The 21,352-nt window shown below is 35.7% G+C and overlaps 1 protein-coding gene across 1 annotated transcript in view; it reads left to right on the top strand.

The window, feature by feature from the left end:
- Window positions 1-21,352, top strand: part of ITFG1 (integrin alpha FG-GAP repeat containing 1) — a 296,021-nt gene that overhangs the window by 142,439 nt on the left and 132,230 nt on the right. Inside the window, exons 9-10 of the mRNA XM_061385926.1 lie at window positions 6,232-6,326; window positions 10,188-10,360. Of these exons, the coding sequence (XP_061241910.1) occupies window positions 6,232-6,326; window positions 10,188-10,360 (268 nt within the window). The remainder of the gene's footprint in view (window positions 1-6,231; window positions 6,327-10,187; window positions 10,361-21,352) is intronic.

Raw genomic sequence — 21,352 nt, 5'->3', positions numbered from 1 at the left:
CATGAAGTAATGGGACCAGATGCCGTGATCTTAGTTTTCTGAATGTTGAGTTTGAAGTCAACTTTTTCACTCCCCTCTTTCACTTTCATCAGGAGGCTCTTTAGTTCTTCACTTTCTGCCATAAGGGTGGTGTCATCTGCATATCTGAGGTTATTGATATTTCTCCCAGCAATCTTGATTCCAGCTTGTGCTTCCTCCAGCCCAGCGTTTCTCATGATGTACTCTGCATAGAAGTTAAATAAGCAGGGTGACAATATACAGCCTTGACATACTCCTTTCCTGATTTGGACCAGTCTGTTGTTCCATGTCCATTTCTAACTGTTGCTTCTTGACCTGCATACAGATTTCTCAGGAAGCGGGTCAGGTAGTCTGATATTCTCATCTCTTGAAGAATTTTCCACAGTTTTTTGTGTTCCACACAGTCAGAGGCTTTGGCATATTCAACAAAGCAGAAATAGATGTTTTTCTGGAACTTTCTTGCTTTTTTGATGATCCAACAAATGTGCAATTTGATCTCTGGTTCCTCTGCCTTTTCTAAAACCAGCTTGAATATCTGGAATTTCATGGTTCATGTACTATTAAAGCCTGAGTTAGAGAATTTGAGTATTACTTTGCTAGCGTGTGAGATGAGTGCAATTGTGTGGTAGTTTGAGCATTCTTTGGCATTGCCTTTCTTTGGGATTGGAATGAAAACTGACCTTTTCCAGTCCTTGGCCACTGCTGAGTTTTCCAAATTTGCTGGCATATTGAGTGCAGCACTTTCACAGAATCATCTTTTAGGATTTGAAACAGCTCAACTAGAATTCCATCACTTCCACTCGCTTTGTTCATAGTGATGCTTCGTAAGGCCCACTTGACTTCACATTCTAGGATATGTGGCTCTAGATGACTGATCCCACCATCGTGATTATCTGGGTCATGAAGATCTTTTTTTGTATAGTTCTTCTGTGTATTCTTGCCACCTCTTCTTAATGTCTTTTGCTTCTGTTAGGTCTGTACCATTTTTGTCCTTTATTATGCCCATCTTTGCATAAAAAGTTCCCTTGGTATCTCTAATTTTCTTGAAGAGATCTCTAGTCTTTCCCATTCTATTGTTTTCCTCTATTTCTTTGCAGTGATTACTGAGAGAGGCTTTCTTATCTTTCCTTGCTATTCTTTGAAACTCTGCATTCAAATGGATATATGTTTCCTTTTCTCCTTTGCCTTTCACTTCTCTTTTTTTGGTAGCTATTTTTAATGCCTCCTCAGACAATCATTTTGCCTTTTTGCATTTCTTTTTCTTGGGGATGGTCTTGATCACTGCCTCCTGTACAATGTCATGAACCTCCATCCATAGTTCTTCAGGCACTCTATCAGATCTTTTCCCTTGAATCTATTTGTCACTTCCCCTGTATAATCATAAGGATTTGATTTAGGTCATACCTGATTGGTCTAGTGGTTTTCCCTACTTTCTTCAATTTAAGTCTGAATTTGGCAATAAGGAGTTTATGATACATGTACCGGTCACTTCACTTCAAGCAACACACAAATGGGCAAACGACAACTTTGATTCAGTCTCAAGAGCTTGAAGCAAGACACAGACTGAGTCCTAAATGAATAGTGGACTATGATTAGCAAAAGTAGTTTGTTATTAATGGAGAACGTGATCAAGACAGACATAGGCTATGTGTAGCAACCTCTGGTGTTAGTGAGGACTAGCAGAAGTACCTGAGAACAATGGTTCAGTCAGAGGGCATAAGCTTTGCCCCACCCTCAGAGGTTCTTACAGAGAAGGCAATGGCAACCCACTCCAGTACTCTTGCCTGGAAAATCCCTTGGACGGAGGAGCCTGGTAGGCTACAGTCCATGGGGTCCTGAGGAGTCAGACACGACTGAGCGACTTCACTTTCACTTTTCACTTTCATGCGTTGGAGAAGGAAATGGCAACCCACTCCAGTGTTCTTGCCTGGAGAATCCCAGGGATGGGGGAGCCTGGTGGGCTGCCGTCTATGGGGTCACACAGTTGGACACGACTGAAGCGACTTAACAGTAGGAGCAGCAGAGGTTCTTATTCATTAGTTCTGGACAGGGGCGTAACATTTCTAGTAAGTTCCTAGGTGATGTTGAGTCTGTGGGACTGGGAGCCATACTTTGGGAATACTGCATTAAAGAACCTGTGGTTTACAGTGTTAATGGGTAATCTGGGGCCAGAACAATGAGTTGTAATTTGATTAAATGATTAAATGATACCACAGGTCAGTTAATTTCAAGATACTGAAAATGTTATGAATGTTTAAGAGGAAACATAAATGTCACCTTGCTCATATCTATCTTCTTTGTCCTCTGCTTAATTAAAACCAGAAAAATTATTACATCAAAATTCATTATAGTCCATTTTGATGGAACCTATTTTAGTGTTTTCTTGATTTTTAAAATTAAAGTTTTGGGGAAAGTCAGTTTGAATCATATCTATCTCATTAAAACTATCTGTTTCAGAGAAGAATTTCGTTTGAAATTTGGTTAAGGTTAACATCAGATGGAAATTAACATGTGGTTAGTGTGAACTTTAGTCTCTAGCAGTCCTGACATTCAAAAGGCCAAATTTTATGTCACATTTTATAAAATGAGTGAGTAGAAATGTAATTCCTTCTGTTACAATTTCACTTGAACCTTTGGGAAGTAATTTATCTCTCAAAGAAACCTGAGATATGTAACATGCTGAAATCCTAAGGAGAAGACAGTCTGAAGTTAATAATTCCTGGGACTTCTTTAAGAAATGCATGCTAAGTTCGCAGAGTGGTACCTCTATCAGCATGACTTTCCTCATAGTCACATTATTTTTCAGAGAATTTGCGTATTACTAGTTCTTAGCCTTGTGCCTCTGACTCATATGAATCATTTTCCTGAAACTACTTTCTTCCTCAGGCTTATTAAAAAAGTAAAAAATTCCTGTCGTCTGAGGTTTAAAAACAAAAAAGATACATAGATTGTAAAAGACACAGGCTGTGAAAATATTCTAGATTAAAGGAGACTAAAAATAACTGGAAGGAGATCCAACCAGTATACTAGAAGGGCTGAATATTAATTGGAACAACTGATGATGAAGCTGAAGCTCCAGTCCTTTGGCCACCTGTTGCAAAGAGCCAACTCCATGGAAAAGACCCTGATGCTGGGAAAAATTGAAGGTGAAAGGAGAAGAGGGCAGCAGAGGATGAAATGGTTAGCATCACTGAGTCAGTCCATGGACATCAATATGAGCAAACTCTGGGAGATAGTGGAGGACAGAGGAGCCTGGCATGCCGCAGTCCATGGGGTCGCAAAGAGTTGGAAATGACTTAGCAACTGAAAAACACAGCAAAAATAACAACTAAATGCAATTCTACCCCTAGACTCTGGATCCTATGTTAAGAGGGTCAAAAATGCTACAAATGACATTATTAGGTCAATGAATGAAACTGGAATATAGATATAGTACAATAGATATTGTGTGAATTAATAGTTGTACTATGGTTGTTTAAGAGAATATCCCTATTCATAGGAAATGCACACTCAAGTATTTATGGGTGAGAGGCTATAATGTATATAATTATGGTTCAGAAAAAACAATGATTTCACAGAGCACACAAATGATCAAATAAATGGCATAAAATGTTAACAGGTCAATCTGGTTAAAATGTGTTCAGGACTTCTTGTACTACTTTTATTATTCAAGTTTAAGTTTAAATAACTTACAAATAAATTTTTTTTTAAATGTAGAAAAGTGAAACGTGGAATTTAAAAGTTTGTTGCCTTTAAGAGAGAGAAAATTTCCTTAGGACATGAAGTTGGAATCTCAGAAATCTTTTCTATCACTGAGGAAGTGATGTGTCAAAAAATAGCGCTTAAAGAGTCAACATAAGGAGCACCTTCTTTGATAGAGTTCTAGATTTCTATGGCCATATCTATAAAATATTACTGATAATTCTTACAAAAAGGCATGTTTATGATGTTATGATATGAGTTAGTTATATGTTTAACAGAGGTTATTTGCCAGTATTAAATTTCAGCCAAGTCATGGCCAAAATACTTGGGGGAAATAGGAAACTACTTGGAAGAAAGAGAAACTAGGAGAAAAGAAAAGTGTAAATCAGGATCTAATCTGAGTATTTTGCCTTTGGGGTAAAAATGAAAGACAGAGACTTGTTAACTGTCTTCTGATTAGTCCCAGAATAATCACAATAAATGATTTGGCTTTTAATGAACCTATGATAGGAAGACCCAGTTTATAAATCACATTTTGCATTTAATTCTTACTTGGTGAGCTCTTGTTGTTTTTTTGGTTTTTTTTTTTTCTAACTATGATATATGTTTCTGTCCTTGGAAAGCCTTCTCCTTTCCAAGTATTCCTGCCTAGAGTTGCATCTCTCTTTCAGTAGCTTTCACAATAATTCAGATGTACTACTGTCATATCACAGATGTTTTCTATACTTCCGTTATTAATTCAACGGTTTTATTTAGTGTTGTACTCCTATAAGTAAGGGTTTGTTATCACACAGAGTATTACCTATGAGAATCATAAGTAAACCATGAAATTAAATCAAAGAAACTCATTTTTCACTATGCCTTTTCCTTGCTGAGGTCAGCTTCCATTGGCTAGCTTTTCATCTCACACAACCTAAATTTTTTTTTCCTTTTGAATACATTATTGGATACTTGATAGACTTGTTTTAGTTATATATATCTCTTAATATTGGTACTTAAACCTACACAAAGAAGGACTTCTTTAATTGTTAACCCTTATATAGCCATCCAAGTGAAGGAACTACCTACCTTGGCACACATTAAATGATACATTAAACCATTGCACATAAATCCATATTTATTCCAAAGAAAACAAAATAAGGCCCTAAATTTAAAAGCTACATGATTACTTCGTTGTGTGAATGTCCCTGTAGAGATTTAACTCTATGACATCAAAATTTGTAAGCTTCCATCAGGTAGGGGCGGTAGATAGGAGGGAGCACTAGAGGAAATGACTCCAAGTTCCTCAGTAACATCATCTCTGGAAGTCTTTGCAGACCATTGTACAGCTGTTTAAAAATCAGCCGGTTGGAAATGACGAGTGTATTCCCTTCATTTGCTTTTGTGTGTGTGTGTGTGTGTGTGCGTGTGTGTGGTTTTAATATTTTTTTAATTTAAATTTATTTATTTTAATTGGAGGTTAATTTGGTTTTGCCATATATCAACATGAATCTGCCGTGGGTGTACACGTGTTCCCCATCCTGAACCCTCCTACCACCTCCCTCCCCGTACCATCCCTCTGGGTCATCCCAGTGCACCAACCCCAAGCATCCTGTATCCCGCATCGAACCTGGACTGGCAATTTGTTTCTTATATGATATTATACATGTTTCAATGCCATTCTCCCAAATCATCCCACCCTCTCCCTCTCCCACAGAGTCCAAAAGAATGTTCTATACATCTGTGTCTCTTGCTGTCTCACATACTGGGTTATCTTTACCATCTTTCTAAATTCCATATATATGCGTTAGTATACTGTATTGGTGTTTTCCTTTCTGGCTTACTTCACTCTGTATAATAGGCTCCAGTTTCATCCACCTCATTAGAACTGATTCAAATGTATTCTTTTTAATGGCTGAGTAATACTCCATTGTGTATATGTACCACAGCTTTCTTATCCATTCATCTGCTGATGGACGTCTAGGTTGCTTCCATGTCCTGGCTATTATAAACAGTGCTGCAATGAACGTTTGCTTTTTTATTGATAAAAATATACTGGTTCTTTTTAGAATCTAGATTGCAGAAAGCTTTATAACTCTTGAAATTTATGCTGTATAAAAGACACTTGAAAGTATATGTAAAGACATCCAAAATAAGGCAAATAATAATGGGTTACTATTGACATACTTAGTTTCCTCCCATGGCAGCAATGATAATTGTCTGAGTCACAAGCTACATTTTTTTAAGTGATGATTTTAACATTAAAGCCCTGAAACAAGGTGTTTTTCCAACATTGGATAAATATTTAACCAAAGAAAAGTGAGCAGTTTAAAACCAGTCATGTCCAGGTAACAGATAGCAAGGGCCAGAGTAATTCTTTAATTGAATCACATAAACTACAAAACCATGCATCAGTCAGATTCCTCAGTTTATCTAGAGTGATGCAGACTTTGAACAAATAGGAAATTTAATCTGTTATGTAAGAGCACCATTTTGTGGCCATTAATGAACTTTTTATGTTTCTTTTGGCAGATGGAGATGGAAACATGGATCACTTGCTGCCAGGTTGTGAAGACAAAAACTGCCAGAAAAGTGTCATTTACTTAGCAAGATCTGGAGCAAAGCAGGTATATCTACTTGTTTTTTAATGTAAGTAAGGTTACAATCTTGGAAAACAATTTCAGAGGTTAGAAAAGTATTTGAAGAATCAGAAAAGAGAAAAAACAAAATAAGTTTACTTCCTCATTTTAACTTGTTGTTCAGTCACTAAGTCGTGACTGACTCTGCGATTCCATGGACTGCAACATGATGGGCTTTCCTGTCCTTCACTGTCTCCTAAGTTTGTTCATACTCATGTCCATTGAGTCAGTGATGCCATCCAACCACGTCAGTTCTCTCCTGCCCCCTTCTCCTGCACTCAGTCTTTCCCAGTATCAGGGTCTTTTCCAATGAGTTGGCTCTTAGCATCAGGTAGCCAAAGTATTGCAGTTTCAGCATCATTCCTTCCAATGAATATTCAGGACTGATTTCCTTTAGGATTGACTGGTTGGATTTCCTTGCAGTCCAAGGGACTGCCAAGAGTCTTCTCTAGCACCACAGTTTGAAAGCATCATTTCTTTGGCATGCAGCCATCTTTGTGGTCCAACTCTTATCATACATGACTACTGGAAAAACCATAGCTTTGAGTATACTGCCCTTGTTGGCAAAGTGATGTCTCTACTTTTTAATATTCTGTATAGGTTTGTCATAGCTTTTCTTCCAAGGAACAAGTCTCTTTTAATTTCATGGCTAAAGTCACCATCCCCAGTGATTTTGGAGCCCAAGAAAAAAAAAATCTGTCACTGTTTCCACTTTTTCCCCTTCTATTTGCCATGAAGTGATGGGACCAGATGCCTTGATCTTTGTTTTATGAATGTTAAGCTTTAAACCAACTTTTTCACTCCCCTCTTCCACCTGCATCAAGAGGCTCTTTAGTTCCTCTTTGCTTTCTGCCATTAGAGTGGTATCATCTGCATATGTGAGGTTGTTGATATTTCTCTCAACAATCCAGCTTGTGAGTCATCTAGCCCAGCATTTCACATAATGAATGTACTCTGTGTATAAGTTAAATAAGCAGGGTGACAATATATAGCCTTGACATACCTCTTTCCTAATTTTGAACCCAAGTAAGGTCTTCATTCTCCTTAGGAGGACTCTTGTGTTCATATCAGCTTTTCTCCCATTAGTCTGTCTTTGAGTGTAATTCTCAGGCTCAGACGTGGCACCTTACTTTCTATATGACAACCAACACTCTGCCTCCATTTTAACTTAATAAAATGAATTTAAATCTATTTTTGTTGGTTTACTGAGAGAAAAAGTACTGCAATTGGAATGTATTGCAATGATTTCTCATAAAGAAAACCCATTCCTGTTTTTAATATTTATTTATTTATTTGACTGTGTGTGGTCTTAGTTGTGGCATGTGGAATCTTTTGTTGCAGCGCACAAACTCTCTAGTTGTGAAATGTGGGCTTACTTGCTCTGTGGCATGTGGGACTTTACTTCCTCAACCAGGGATTGAACCCACGTCCCCTGCATTGCAAGGCAGATTCTTAATCAGTGGACCACTAGGAGAGTCCCAAGAAACCCATTATTGATCCTGCAGTTATATGGTCTGTTAGCCATTTATATGCTGGGAATATGGTAAGATACACGATAACTATAATAAAGAATTATGTAGAAGAACACCATTTCTAGTTTCAAGGCTAATCTTGTTTTTATTTGTGATGTCTAGATCTATTTGGTTCTTTTATGCCAACTATTCTTGTAGCTTGTTGAGAAACAATTCAGTATCTGATAGTCCCAGCAGAGAATTAATGTGAGAATGATAAAAAAAAATTTTTAATGTGGGAATGATAGTTTATGACATTGAGAATTTTTCCATATTGATAACACCTGAAAGGAAACCAGTAATACAGTAGTAGAATTAATTATATTTTCTATTTGGGGGTAAAAAAATGATAGAATGACATCTTGATTTTTATAGCCCTTATGGGTAGGAAGTATCACCTTTCATACTAAGACACTAGAGAAAAAAAATCTTCAAATCTTCCTATAGTCAACATTCTAAAAACATTTAACTCTTAAACCCATAATCTGTATTATCTTGAACTTTTTGAAAGTTTTGAATCGCTGAAAATATTAGGTCAAGAAACTCCTCATCATTGGTTCATAGCTGTAAATATACCTAGTAATTGCAGCCTGTCTTCAAGTGACAGACTACTATATTTTCAAATTATGCAGTCATCTCTCTCTGGGAAGATAAATGTCACAGTTCTTTGTTGACTGTTAAGAATGTCACATTAATGAAAAATCTTTTTACTTCTTAGACCTTAATACATTTACCTTAACAGAAGTACTTTATCTTCATTAATAAACTGTCATCCTCTTCAGAAACTTGAGATAACTCTACATTTTGTGAAATTTCTCATCCTCTTCCAAAATAAAAGCAGCGATTTTTTTCAGTCATGTGAAATGTTAAAACATTTTGATGATATACAATACTTCTGCTTTAAGAAAGATTGAAAATTTCATTAGATGCATATCAGTTTTTTAAGCTGCTTGTTTTCTGTACATTTGCCTTTATAGTTAAGCCATATTTTTCCTTTTTCCTTGGCAAACTGTGCTTTCTTTGAATACATAGAAAACGTTTGGGATGTTCTATATACTAAACACTTTTCAAGAATTCACTTTTTATGTAGTTTGGCTTGGAGCCACGTATATGAGCCACCTGCTTACAAGGAAAAAAATATCTGTGGGCATGTTTGACCTCCTGTCATTTCAAGCCAGCTGCACCTGCTTCTATTTAGACATCTTTAGGTTATGTGCCAGTATCTAGCAATAGTAACTATTGTTAGTTGTGGACACATCTCTAATTTTCATGTATTGATTTCCAGTCTTCAGATTTTTAGTTCAGCTAGGTTATTAAAAGTAAAGATTTGGGCATTCAGAAGAGAACAGGCTTTACCAAAGCTCATTTTGAAATGAACCTATTTTCTGTGTTTTCTTCATTACAATCAGTAGAGAAATAAAGAATTTATGTAAAATGTAGCTTCCAGCTGTTTTGGCAACAAAGCTCATTCTCCTGGGCTGGGACGGCTTGTCAGGGCTAGTATTGTTTGGAAAGCCTCAGAGCTGCTTGTTTCTGAGTATGGTGACTAAACTCATCATCATGTATAAGAGGCAGAGCAGAACAAGGGAGACTCTGTCATGTTCTAATTTTCTTCCTAAACTGGTCCTTCCAAAGGATATCAGTATTAGATATTACGATTTTTTAAATATTCATTTATGTTTATACTTTCACTCATCATATATTCTGTTTATTCATTTGTTTAATTTTATCTTTTTCTGAGCTGCATTGGGTCTCCATTGCTACACACAGTCTTTCTCTATTTGCAGAAAACGGGGCCTACTTCTCTAGTTGTGGTGCATGGGCTTCTCATCGTGTTGGCTTCTCTTGCTGCAGAGCACAGGTTCTGGAGCATACAGGCTCAGTAGTTGTGGCTCACAGGCTTAGTTGCCCTGCGGCATGTGGGATCTTTCCAGACCAGGGATTAAACCAGTGTCCCCGCATTGCAGGGTGGATTATTAACCACTGAACCACCAGGGAAGTCCCCAACACACGTTTTTAAATGGACAGTTCAACTAAATGTTTGATAATATCATTTCAATCCTAAGATTCCATATTCTGTGAAAAACTTTTTAAGGTTCTATATGCTAGTTCAAGGAAAGATGACTACTGATAAATTTTAAGGTAGACTTATTTTTTTTAGAGTGTCAGTTACCTACTTATCAAAGTAAATTATAGTACTCTGCCATTTTACAGAGATACAACTTAAGAAAGATGATACATATCTTGAGGATTTTTTGTGGATCATTTGTTTTACAAATGGTGATTTTTTTTTTTCTAAAATGACTATAATGTCTAATTTTTTTCTCTTAATCCACAGTGGATTCCTGTCCTACAGGATTTTAGCAGTAAGGGTACACTCTGGGGCTTTGTGCCATTTGTACATGAACAGCAACCAACTGAAATACCAATTCCAATTACCCTTCATATTGGAGATTACAACATGGATGGCTATCCAGATGCTCTTGCCATACTGAAGAATACATCTGGAAGGTATGGAAATTAAGTCAAAAGGAGAAATATGTGTAAGATACCTTCACTATGACACATTATACCTGAATAGCACCTAAATAAGGTACAGTCCCTTAAATAAGGAACACAGTGAATTCAGTTTCTGTTTTTCACATGGTCCCTGAACTTCTCCCAGCTGCTTAGAATACCTGTTCTTATTCTATTTTATAGACCAGTGAAAGGCATATTTTCACTCAACAAGCTTGGTCTTTAAAAGGTCAAAATTTTTATAAGCAAATGACTCAGTTACATTTTGAGTCTAAAGACTATGGATGTCACGAGTTCAGCCTAGGCTTAACTCGGTCCAGCCATTTAGCACCTGTGTGACTTGGGCAGCTTACCTAAACCCCTCATTGAGAGTAATAATTGCACCTCTGTCATGGAGTTATGGTGGAAAAAGGTGAGTTAAAAATAAATGAAGCAATTAACAAGATACTCATCATATGCCGACTTATACTATCAGTGAATGTTGCCTTACTGTTACTTGTTTTATAATGGTATCCAGAATTCACACATGACTGTTGATAATATTTGTAAATACAAAATTGTTTAGTACATTTATTGCATTATCACTAATTTTGAATGTTGTTGCTATTTTTTCACCTTAAATAGAAGTACCAGTAGCTAAACCAATGTAGTTAAATTCACAGTCTGTTCTTGGCAGATTCTATTAATATGACTCTTCTGAAATTTTAATGCCTTATTGTATTTTTCATATTGCAGTTAGTTGTGTTTCTTACTCCTTATTCTTTCTTGCCTCTTAAATCATACCTATCCATAGTTTTCCTTCTGAGCATTAATTCATTTTTTGACTCTGGAATTTGTGATAATTCAGCTCACATTTACTACCAGGCTCATAATGTAATACAACTGTCCTGGGGAAAGAAACTAGACTATTGTTCATTTCAACATAAAACAATGTTATCTAGAAATGTGATTTTTAGGAAACCATACATTATCAGTGATTATCCCTAAATATTTATAAAATATTATGACGAATTGTACTTTAACTTTTCTGAGGACCTTGATTTGAATTATAGTCACTCTGAGTTGTATTTACAGAATTTTCCACAGATATAAGCATCATGCTCTGTAATGCAGAGTAGTATATACCACTCATCACCTATGTGTGAAGCACATCTGATAGAACCAAAAGAAATCTCTGAGTTGAATGTGATTTTTCTTCCTTTTAAATATATAGTGCCCTATAAAAGCAAAGAAATGTAAAAATCGCTTTAATTTGAACATTTACCCTATTCAAAAGAATAAGAAATTACATCTCAAATTCATTTAAGTCCATGATTACTTATTCTTAGAAAAACATTCAAACAATTTATATTTTGTCATAAAAGTTTTTTTATCAACATTTTCTCCTTCAAGCCATCAAATATTTAACTTACCTTTACCATTCAGTAATAATGACAGTGAATTGAATTTGCATGCGTTGTGTCCAACTCTTTGGGGCCCCCATGGACTGTAGTCCACTGGCCTCCTCTCTCCATGGTATTCCCAGGCAAGAATACTGGAGTGGGTTATCATTTCCTTCTCCAGAGGATCTGACCCAGGGATCAAACCCACATCTCATGTGTCTCCTGCATTGGTAGGTGGATTCTTTGCCATTGAGCCACCAGGGAAGCCCATAAATAATAATAATGATATCAGCAGCTAATTCAGTAGTGAACACTATGGCTCTATAAGAAACATTAAGTAAAAGGCAGTCATAGATTCTTAGAGCTTTTATAAAAGCAGCTGTTTAAAGCCCGGGGTTTCTTTTTTATTCCTTTGGGATAGATGAGAATTGAAGGATAGATTTCATTGCATCTCAGTGTTCATTAAATCACTAGATGAGAAAGAGTCCTATACTTGAGAGATGCGTGTCTAGGAGAATTCAGCATAATACATTCTTTGAAACATAAAAGAAGGAAAATAAGACATAGTGTGCATTATAATCCTTTTCTACTATTCAAATTTTGTTGAAAAAGCATTTTATAACTTTTAACTGATTTCAGGACTGCTGTATTGCTAAGAAGTCTTACAGGGTTGCAGTTTATATTTTTAAGGGCTGCTACCTGGAGAATTCTTCTTTTTTTCTGCAGATTTTGAAAATTAGGTAGAGATTAACTACACGGATGAGACTAAAAATCCACAATATGTGTTTCATGAAAAGAAGTTCTAAAACTGTGGCTTGTAAACTTGTATTTTTTTGTTTTCAGAGGAGAGTTGCTGTTTGGGCCTATGTTTGTTTTTTATTTTTTATTAAAGGTCTTAATTGTTTAAAGTTAACCTTTAAAATCATATTACATGAAAAATCTCTATTAATGACATTTATAGAGGCAGCAAGTGACTCTAAACAAAACAGTGTGGTCTGAGATCAGCCATTTTATCATCTGTCATCAGACACCACTGACTGAAAACCGTGGTTTTTCCCTTGGATGCCCTACTGCCGCTCAGTTGCCCTGTGTTTACTGTAATCTTCTGTGTGTAGTCATCTTATCTTACTTGTCTGAATTTTCTTCTGTTTTTTTTTTTTTTTGAGAGAAGAAGAGCAAAGTTAGAATGAGATTATTCCATACTGTGCTGTTAAGCTAATAATAATTCTGTTTTTATAAGTTTTTAATTTTGTATATAAGGAAAATTAATAAATGCAATATATTCCTTGTCAGTTAATGCCAGGAATAAAAAAAAAAGGGCTTTAGTTTATAAAGTGTTTTTCATGCATATTAGTTCACAATAATTTTATAGGATGGTATTATCTGCATTTGGTAAATACTGGAGTGGGTAGCTGTTCCCTTCTCCAGGGAATCTTCCCAACCCAGGGATCAAATCCAGGTCTCCCACATTGAAGACAGATTCTTTACCAGATGAGCCAACAGGGAAGCTCAAATATGGAAACAGTCTCACATAAGTCAGATTGCTTGTCCAAGATCACACATTTGCAGTCAGGACTCTAAGCTTATAGAATCTAAATCGTTTTCCTTTCCCTGTAAGAAAAAAATTTAGAAGGAAGTAGTAGATAACCAAAATAATACATTTTTAGCAGAGGTTGGAGATGATGATTTGAGCAGACAGTAAAGGTCACTCTGACAAGAGAAAGAAGAAGCAAGCTAAGGACAAATAAATAAAACCCATAAACTTTCTGAGAGTCACTGTCAGAAGGGCTTCCCAGGTGGCTCAGAGGTAAAGAATCAGCCTAACAATGAAGGAGACATGGGTTCAATACCCGGTTTGGGAAGATTCCCTGGTGAAGGAAACAGCAACCCAGTCTAGTATTCTTGCCTGGGAAATCCCATGGACAGGAGAGCCTGGCAGGCTGCACTCCATGGGATCGTAAAAGAGTTGGACACGACTTAGCAACTGAACAGTAGTAGTTAGAGGAGATTGATCATGTACAAGCATGTGTTCTCTTTTGTTAGTTAATTTGTGTTTTGTTAATTCGGAAACCAGAGGTATAATTTGGGTGTGTTGGTGGTATACATTCAAGCTACCCTTATGAAAGACTGAAAGATAACCAGAAATAGGTTGGGATCTGGAACTCTGTCAAAAAGAATTACTGGGCACTTTTGCAGATATTAGCTAATTACCCATTCAATATAATCTGCATTTTCATCTTGACCCTCAGGTTTTTAGAATAATTTAAGTTCATATTGATACCCTGAGTCACCAAAAAAAAAAAAAGGCTCTATTTTGTTTCAGATGTTCTGCTTTAGTAGGTAAGGAGATTGATGGTACAGATGCCTTATCCACTTCTCCGTTTCTAGCCACTGTTATTTTTCATTTTTATTATGAAATGTAACAGGATTTATCATGCTTTTTAATTAAATCCAATATGTTACTAATTTTATGTTTTACACTTCAAATGCTTCACCATAATCTTTTTTAAATGAAGTTAATCACAGTCTTTTCCATGAATGTGAAGATGTAACAGACTTCCTAATTTACAATAAAAGAAAAAACTTACACAGAATAAATCTTGATAGGCTAAGTCACATATTTCCATCTCTTCAAATGATTACTTCAAATGGGAGGACAGCCTGTTTCTAACATTACAACCTAGATTACTAAATCTTAGGATCTAAATCAGTAACTAACCCTTAGTTAATGAATAATAACACTGGGTAGGGAAGTTATCTGCATTCACAGCTTATTGAAGACAAGAATATTTTAATAAATTTGCTTAGGGTGTTTTATAGAATTATACATAGGGGTAGAGCAAGGTTGATTTTTTTAAATGTTTCTTTTTCAAAATTAATAAAGATACTGAATACAAGGATCATATTCACATACTTTGGACTTAATATATATATAATAATATATATAATATATTTATATTACTTCCTCCTAAGCAAATTATTATAAAGCCTCCAGAAACATTCAGTATGTGATTTTTTTTAAATCAGTTTTTACAATATAGAATATCTTATCAAGCTTAAATTTACTTTCATTTTTACACTATTTCTGATTGCACTGTCTTATTCAGTAGATTCTATACCTCAAATGAAGGAGAATACTAAATTAGTCCAAAATTATATGGCAGAATAAGAAATTTACAGTGTGTTTGAAATCGTACCCTGGATACCTCATCACTGAAGAACTCACACTATTTAATCACTGAAGAACTCATACTATATTTACTCACAAACCGATTTTAGCTTCAGTAGTTGAAATTTGTAAAGATAAAATTTTTCTACAATAAGGTTGCCTATTCTTCTGCCCTAGTGAATATCATATTACAATTTTTCATCCCATACTAAAATGAAACAGGATTTACTAATTAATTATTAGGGAAAAAATTATGTAGATGATAAAGCACTGGCAGTCTCTGTTAATTCCTAAAAGAATATATATTAAATATTATTTATTGGCAATCAGTTTTAATCACTCTCTCAATAATTACTCCTGCATATTGAGTTTATTGTCATGATGTTGCATTCTTCTATAATTTTTACATTTCCTTTGAATCCATAGGTGTAGGCCCTTTGTGTTTGTAATTTTATTTACCTGTTATATTTTATTCATCAGAATTAAGGCTATTCTATTTTATTATTTCATTAATATCTGTGTTTTTGTTGTTGTTATAGTTGCTTTTAAAATTACTCCTATTTTCAATGATAACATGGGTTTTTTCCTAAATATTTTATTTCTGGTTCTGTATTTAATTCCTTCCCTTTTTTGCTTTCTTTAGATTTATTTTTGTTTTTCTTTTAGTTTATTTCATTGAATACTTAAGAGAATTTCTCCCATTTTCTTATTTTTTAATAAATGATTTTAAGACTATTTTCTATGTACTTTGCCTCAAACCACGTATTTTGATAATTAGTGTTTTTATTGTTCTCTTCTTTTGTATTTATTTGAAATTTCTCTTAACCCACACATTATTCTGGAAGGTTTTTCAAATGTTCATGTAAATATGTTCGGGGAGTTGTTTTGTGTTGTTTTCTTACTGTTTGAGTCTGTTGTTTATTGTTCATTAAGGTTATTGCATTGCAGACATGGAACTGTCTTGTGCAATACTTTCTAACCTTCTTGAGAGCTTTCTGGTAGTTTGATAGATAACTGAATGAATGGTTATTTGAAATATCATTTGTGTTAGTTGTGTTATTTAAGTCTTCTATATACCCTTATATATTTTTATCTATTTTTAAAAGTATATTAATCCTCTGCTATGGAAGTATATGGTTGTCAGCTTCTTTATCAATTTTTAATTTATGGACTGCAACCTTGATTACTAGGTGCATAAGGGTGTGTCCTCTGACTTCTTTTGTTAATTGTGAACTATCTATTTTTTTTCTTTCCTTTTTTCTTTTTCTTTAATGCTTGCTTTGAATTATTCTTTGTGTTTTTTGGGTTTTTTTGTGTTTTTTTTTTGTGTTTTTTTGTCATACTGTAATCTCTGGGCTTCCCTGATAGCTCAGCTGGTAGATAATCCACCTGCAATGCAGGAAACCCTGTTCAATTCCTGGGTCTGGAAGATAGCCTGGACAAGGGATAGGCTACCCATTTCAGTATTCTTGGGCTTCCCTCGTGGCTCAGATGGTAAAAAAAAATCCAGCTGCAATGCAGGAGAGTGTGTGAGTGAAAGTCACTCAGTCATGTCTAACTCTTTGCGACCCATGGACTGTAGCCTCTCAGGCTCTTCTATCCCTGGAATTCTCCAGGAAAGAATACTGGAATGGGTTGCCATTCCCTTCTCCAGGGGATCTTCCCAACCCAGGGATCAAATCCAGGTTGCTATGCATCGGACCTGGGTCCATGGGGTTGCAAAGAATCTGACATGACTGAGCAACTAACCATAGCACAGCACATAATCTCTATCCTGTTTCTTTTTCTTAGCATTTACTCTGCATACATTTCTACCCATTTTAGCTTCTATATGGCATTTTATTTTGGAAAATTTTGCACTCAATAAAATGCAAAAATGTTAAATATACAATTTGATGAGTTTGGCTAATGTTTACACCTGTGTACCCGGTACTCCAGTCAAAATGTAAAATGTTTCTATGACCCTAGTTAATACCCAGCCTCGTCATACCCAGTGTTTTTGATTTCTATCAACAAAATTCAGTTGTACCTGTTTTTGAATCCCAGAACATTACTGAGAGTAATTTAAAAAGGCCCCCTCACAAAAGAGAAATATCATATTTACACATCAGATACTCAATATTCTCTGTAGAGAACAGACTTTCTTGATCTTTCAGCTTGATCTATATAATTATATGTTATTTATCTGATCTATAAATTGGACACAATTTCAATCAAATTCCCCATTCACTTCAGAAGAAATTTATATTTTCATTCTGATATTTATATGTCAAAAACTAGATTAGCTCGATTTTGTTGTTTAGTCGCCAGGTCATGTCCAATTCTTTCATGACCTCGTGGACTATAGCCCACCAGGCTGCTCTGTCCGTGGGATTTCCCAGGCAATAATACTGGATTGGGTTGTCATTTCCATCTCCTGGGGATCTTCCCGTCCCAGGGACCAAACCTGCATCTCCTACTTGGCAAGCAAGTTCTTTACCACTGAGCCACCAGGGCAGTCCATTAGCTCAATTAAAACCTGGGTTAGTCAGAATGCTTGAAGAAACAACAAGGTGGAGGAATCATTTCTGCCTGACTTTTAAGACTTCTTGTGAAACTGCAGTAATGAAGACACTGCGGTATTTATGTAAGAATACATATAGAGAGCAACGTCTGAGTCCAGAAATACAGCTGTACATATTATAATCAACTAATTCCTTTTTTTTGCATAGGCACTAAGGCAGTTCAGTGGAAAAGGTATACAGATGGCCAGTAAACATATGGAAAGATATCCAATATCACTGATAATTAAGGAAATGCAGTTAAACCCATATGATACACTTGATAATACCCCCTAGAAGTGTTGCAGTTAAACAAGGCAATAACACAAATGTTGGTAAGGATGTAGAACAACTGGAACTCTTACACATTTTTTATTAAGAATGTAAAATTGCACAGTCATTTTGGAAAACTTGCAGTTTCTTATGAGGTTAAACATGTACCTTTCCTGTGATCCAGCAATTCCATTTCTAGGTTCTTTTGTGAAAGAAATTAAAACTTGAGTTCACAAAAAGATTCTGAAAGAATATTCACAGTATCTTTATTCACAGTAGCACCAAATTGGAAGCAAAACAAAGGTCCATATCAAGAGAATAAATAAACAAGTCATGGTGTATTCATACAATTTAATAATGCTTGGCAATAAGAAATAATAATAAATTGCTGAAGAAGGATAGTTAGCAGCGTGGATGAATCTTCAAAACCGTAGGTTAAGTGAAGAAAGGACCATATGATGGGAATTTTAAAAAACGGAATGTATGAATCTCTGTCTTAGTGGATAAAAAGCATATACTGTGGAGCCTAGATTCAAATTCTGTCTCTGTTATTACCTGTGTGATCATGGCAAATAACCTATCTCAGTTTTAATATCTGTTAATGAGAAAAACAATAATACCTACCTCATGAGGTTATTGTGAGAATCAAATGAGAATTTGCATCACACATGGCATAGCATAGCATGAATTCTATGTAATGTCTGCTATTATTTTAATTATTAGTATATTATTATATGGTCAAATATACCTTGATTTATCCTTGCCATTTTATCATTGTATTCATCATTTTCCTTATTTTTTGCCTTCTTTTGGATCATTCAAATTTCTGTTCCTTTTCTAGTTCCTAAGATGATTTGTATATTATAAATCTTATTTCTATTATAGTTGTTACATTTCTTAACAAACTATTAGAGACAAACTGTCCTTAAGATTTTTAGCATACATTCAATTCTCTTTCACCTACCCTTTCTTTCATTCAGTGATGTCATCACCATGTTGATATCATTTAGGACTCATCTGTTGATATGTGTGTTTATTTTCACATTTTATTGTTGCCATTATTTACAATTGGCTGCAAAGTTTACTGGTTTCTTTGATCACCATTGAACACATCCATCTTCCATTCTTTCTTTGATTCATCTGTTATTTTTCTGGGTATGTTGGCAAGTAATTTTATCAAGGAGTTTGTAGGTTTTTCTGAGACCTTGCAGATGTGAACATTTCTTTATTTTCCTCCAGCCTGCCTGCTAATCTGGAGAGTATAGGATTCTAATTTTTTTGAGTGTATGCTATGTTGATAAATTTCATTACTTTCATTACACTGTTGCTACCAAGATAAATTCCAATAAGCATTTCCTATATAATTGATGAGTACGTTGCCAACTTTGATTTTATATAAAATTATACTATTATAAGTGTGAGGTTGAGACCTATAAGTATGATATGAGACCTATAAGATCTTCTAGAACTAACATCAAAAAAAAAAGATACCTTTTTCATCATAGGGGACTGGAATGGACAAGTAGGAAGTCAAGAGATACCTGGAATAACAGGCAGGTTTGGCCTTGGAGTACAGAATGAAGCAGGGCAGAGGCTAACAGAGTTTTGCCAAGAGAACACACTGGTCGTAGCAAACACCCTCTTCCAACAATACAAGGGACAACTCTACACATGGACATCACTAGATGGTCAATACTGAAATCAGATTGATTATATTATTTGCAGCCGAAGATGGAGCAGCTCTATACAGTCAGCAAAAACAAGACCAGGAGCTGACTGTGGCTCAGATCATGAACTCCTTATTGCAAAATTCAGATTTTAAATTGAGGAGAATAGGGAATACCACTAGACCATTCCATTATGTCCTAAATCTAACCCCTTATGATTATACAGTGGAAGTGATAAAAGATTCAAGGGATTAGATCTGATAGAGTACCTGAAGAACTATGGATGAGGTTCATCACATTGTACAGAAGGCAGTGATCCAAACTGCCTCAAGAAGAAGAAATGCAAAAGGCAAAGTGGCTGTCTGAGGAGGCCTTACAAATAGCTGAGAAAAGAAGAGAAGCAAAAGGCAAAGGCTAAAAGGAAAGATATAGCAATCTTAATGCAGAGTTCCAAAGAATAGCAAAGAGAGATAAGAAAGCCTTCCTAAGTGAGCAAAGAAATACAGGAAAGCAATAGAATGAGAAAGACTAGAGTTCTCTACAGGAAAATTAGAGATACCAAGGGAACATTTCATGCAAAGACTGACACAATTAAGAACAGAAACAGTATAGACCTAACAGAAGCAGAAGATATTAAGAAGATGTGGCAACAATATACAGAGGAACTATACGAAAATGATCTTTATGACACACAAAACCATGATGGTGTGATCATTCACCTAGAGCCAGACATCCTAGAGTGCAAAGTCAAGTGGGCCTTAGGAAGCATCACTACAAACAAAGCTAGTGGTGATGGAATTCCAGCTGAGCTATTTCAAATCCTAAAAGATGATGCTGTTAAAGTGCTACACTCAGTATGGCAGCAGATTTGGAAAACTCAGCAATAGCCACAGGACTGGAAAAGGTCAAGTTTTCATTCCAATCCCAAAGAAAGGCAATGCCAAAGAGTGTTCCAACTACTGCACAATTGCACTCACCTCACATGCTAGCCAAGTAATGCTCAAAATTCTCCAAGCCAGGCTTCAACAGTATATGAACCATGAACTTCAAGATGTTCAAGCTGGATTTCGAAAAGGCAGAGGAACCAGAGATCAAATTGCCAACATCCGCTGGATCATCAGAAAAGCAAGAGAATTCCAGAAAAACATCTACTTTTGCTTTATTGATTACACTAAAGCCTTTGACAGTGTGGGTCACAATAAACTGTGGAAAATTCTTCCAAGAGATGGGAATACCAGACCACCTGACCTGCCTCCTGAGAAATCTGTATGCAGATCAAGAAGCAACAGTTAGAACTAGACATGGAACAGCACTGGTTCCAAATTGGGAAAGGAGTATGTCAGGGCTGTTTACTGTCACCATGTTTGTTTTACTTACATGCAGAGCACAGCATGCAGAATGCTGGGCTGGATGAAACACAGCTAGAATCAAGGTTGCAGGGAGAAATATCAATAACCTCAGATATGCAGATGACACCACACTAATGGCATAAAGCAAAGACGAACTGAAGAGCCTCTTGATGAAAGTGAAAGAGGACAGCAAAAAAACGTTCAAAAAACAAAGATCATGGCATCCAGCCCCATCACTTTATGGCAAACAGATAGGGGAACAATGGAAACAGTGACAGACTTATTTCCTTGAGCTCCAAAATCACTTCAGATGGTGACTACAGACATGAAATTAAGACACTTACTCCTTGGGGAAAAAGCTATGACCAACCTAGACAGCATATTAAAAAGCAGACATTACTTTGCCAACAAAGGTCCTTCTAGTCAAAGGTATGGTTTTTCCAGTAGTCATGTATGAATGTGAGAGTTGGACCAAAAAGAAAGCTGAGCACTCAAGAATTGATGCTTTTGAACTGTGGTGTTGGAGAAGACTCTTGTGAGTCCCTTGGACTTCAAGAAGATCAAACCAGTCCATCCTAAAAGAAATCAACCCTGAATATTCATTGG

The sequence above is a fragment of the Bos javanicus genome, chromosome 18 (assembly GCF_032452875.1).
Source record: "Bos javanicus breed banteng chromosome 18, ARS-OSU_banteng_1.0, whole genome shotgun sequence".
NCBI classification, from domain to species: Eukaryota; Metazoa; Chordata; class Mammalia; order Artiodactyla; family Bovidae; genus Bos; species Bos javanicus.
The sequence above is the reverse complement of the archived record's forward strand: the minus strand, read 5'-3'. Positions and strand labels throughout refer to the sequence as shown.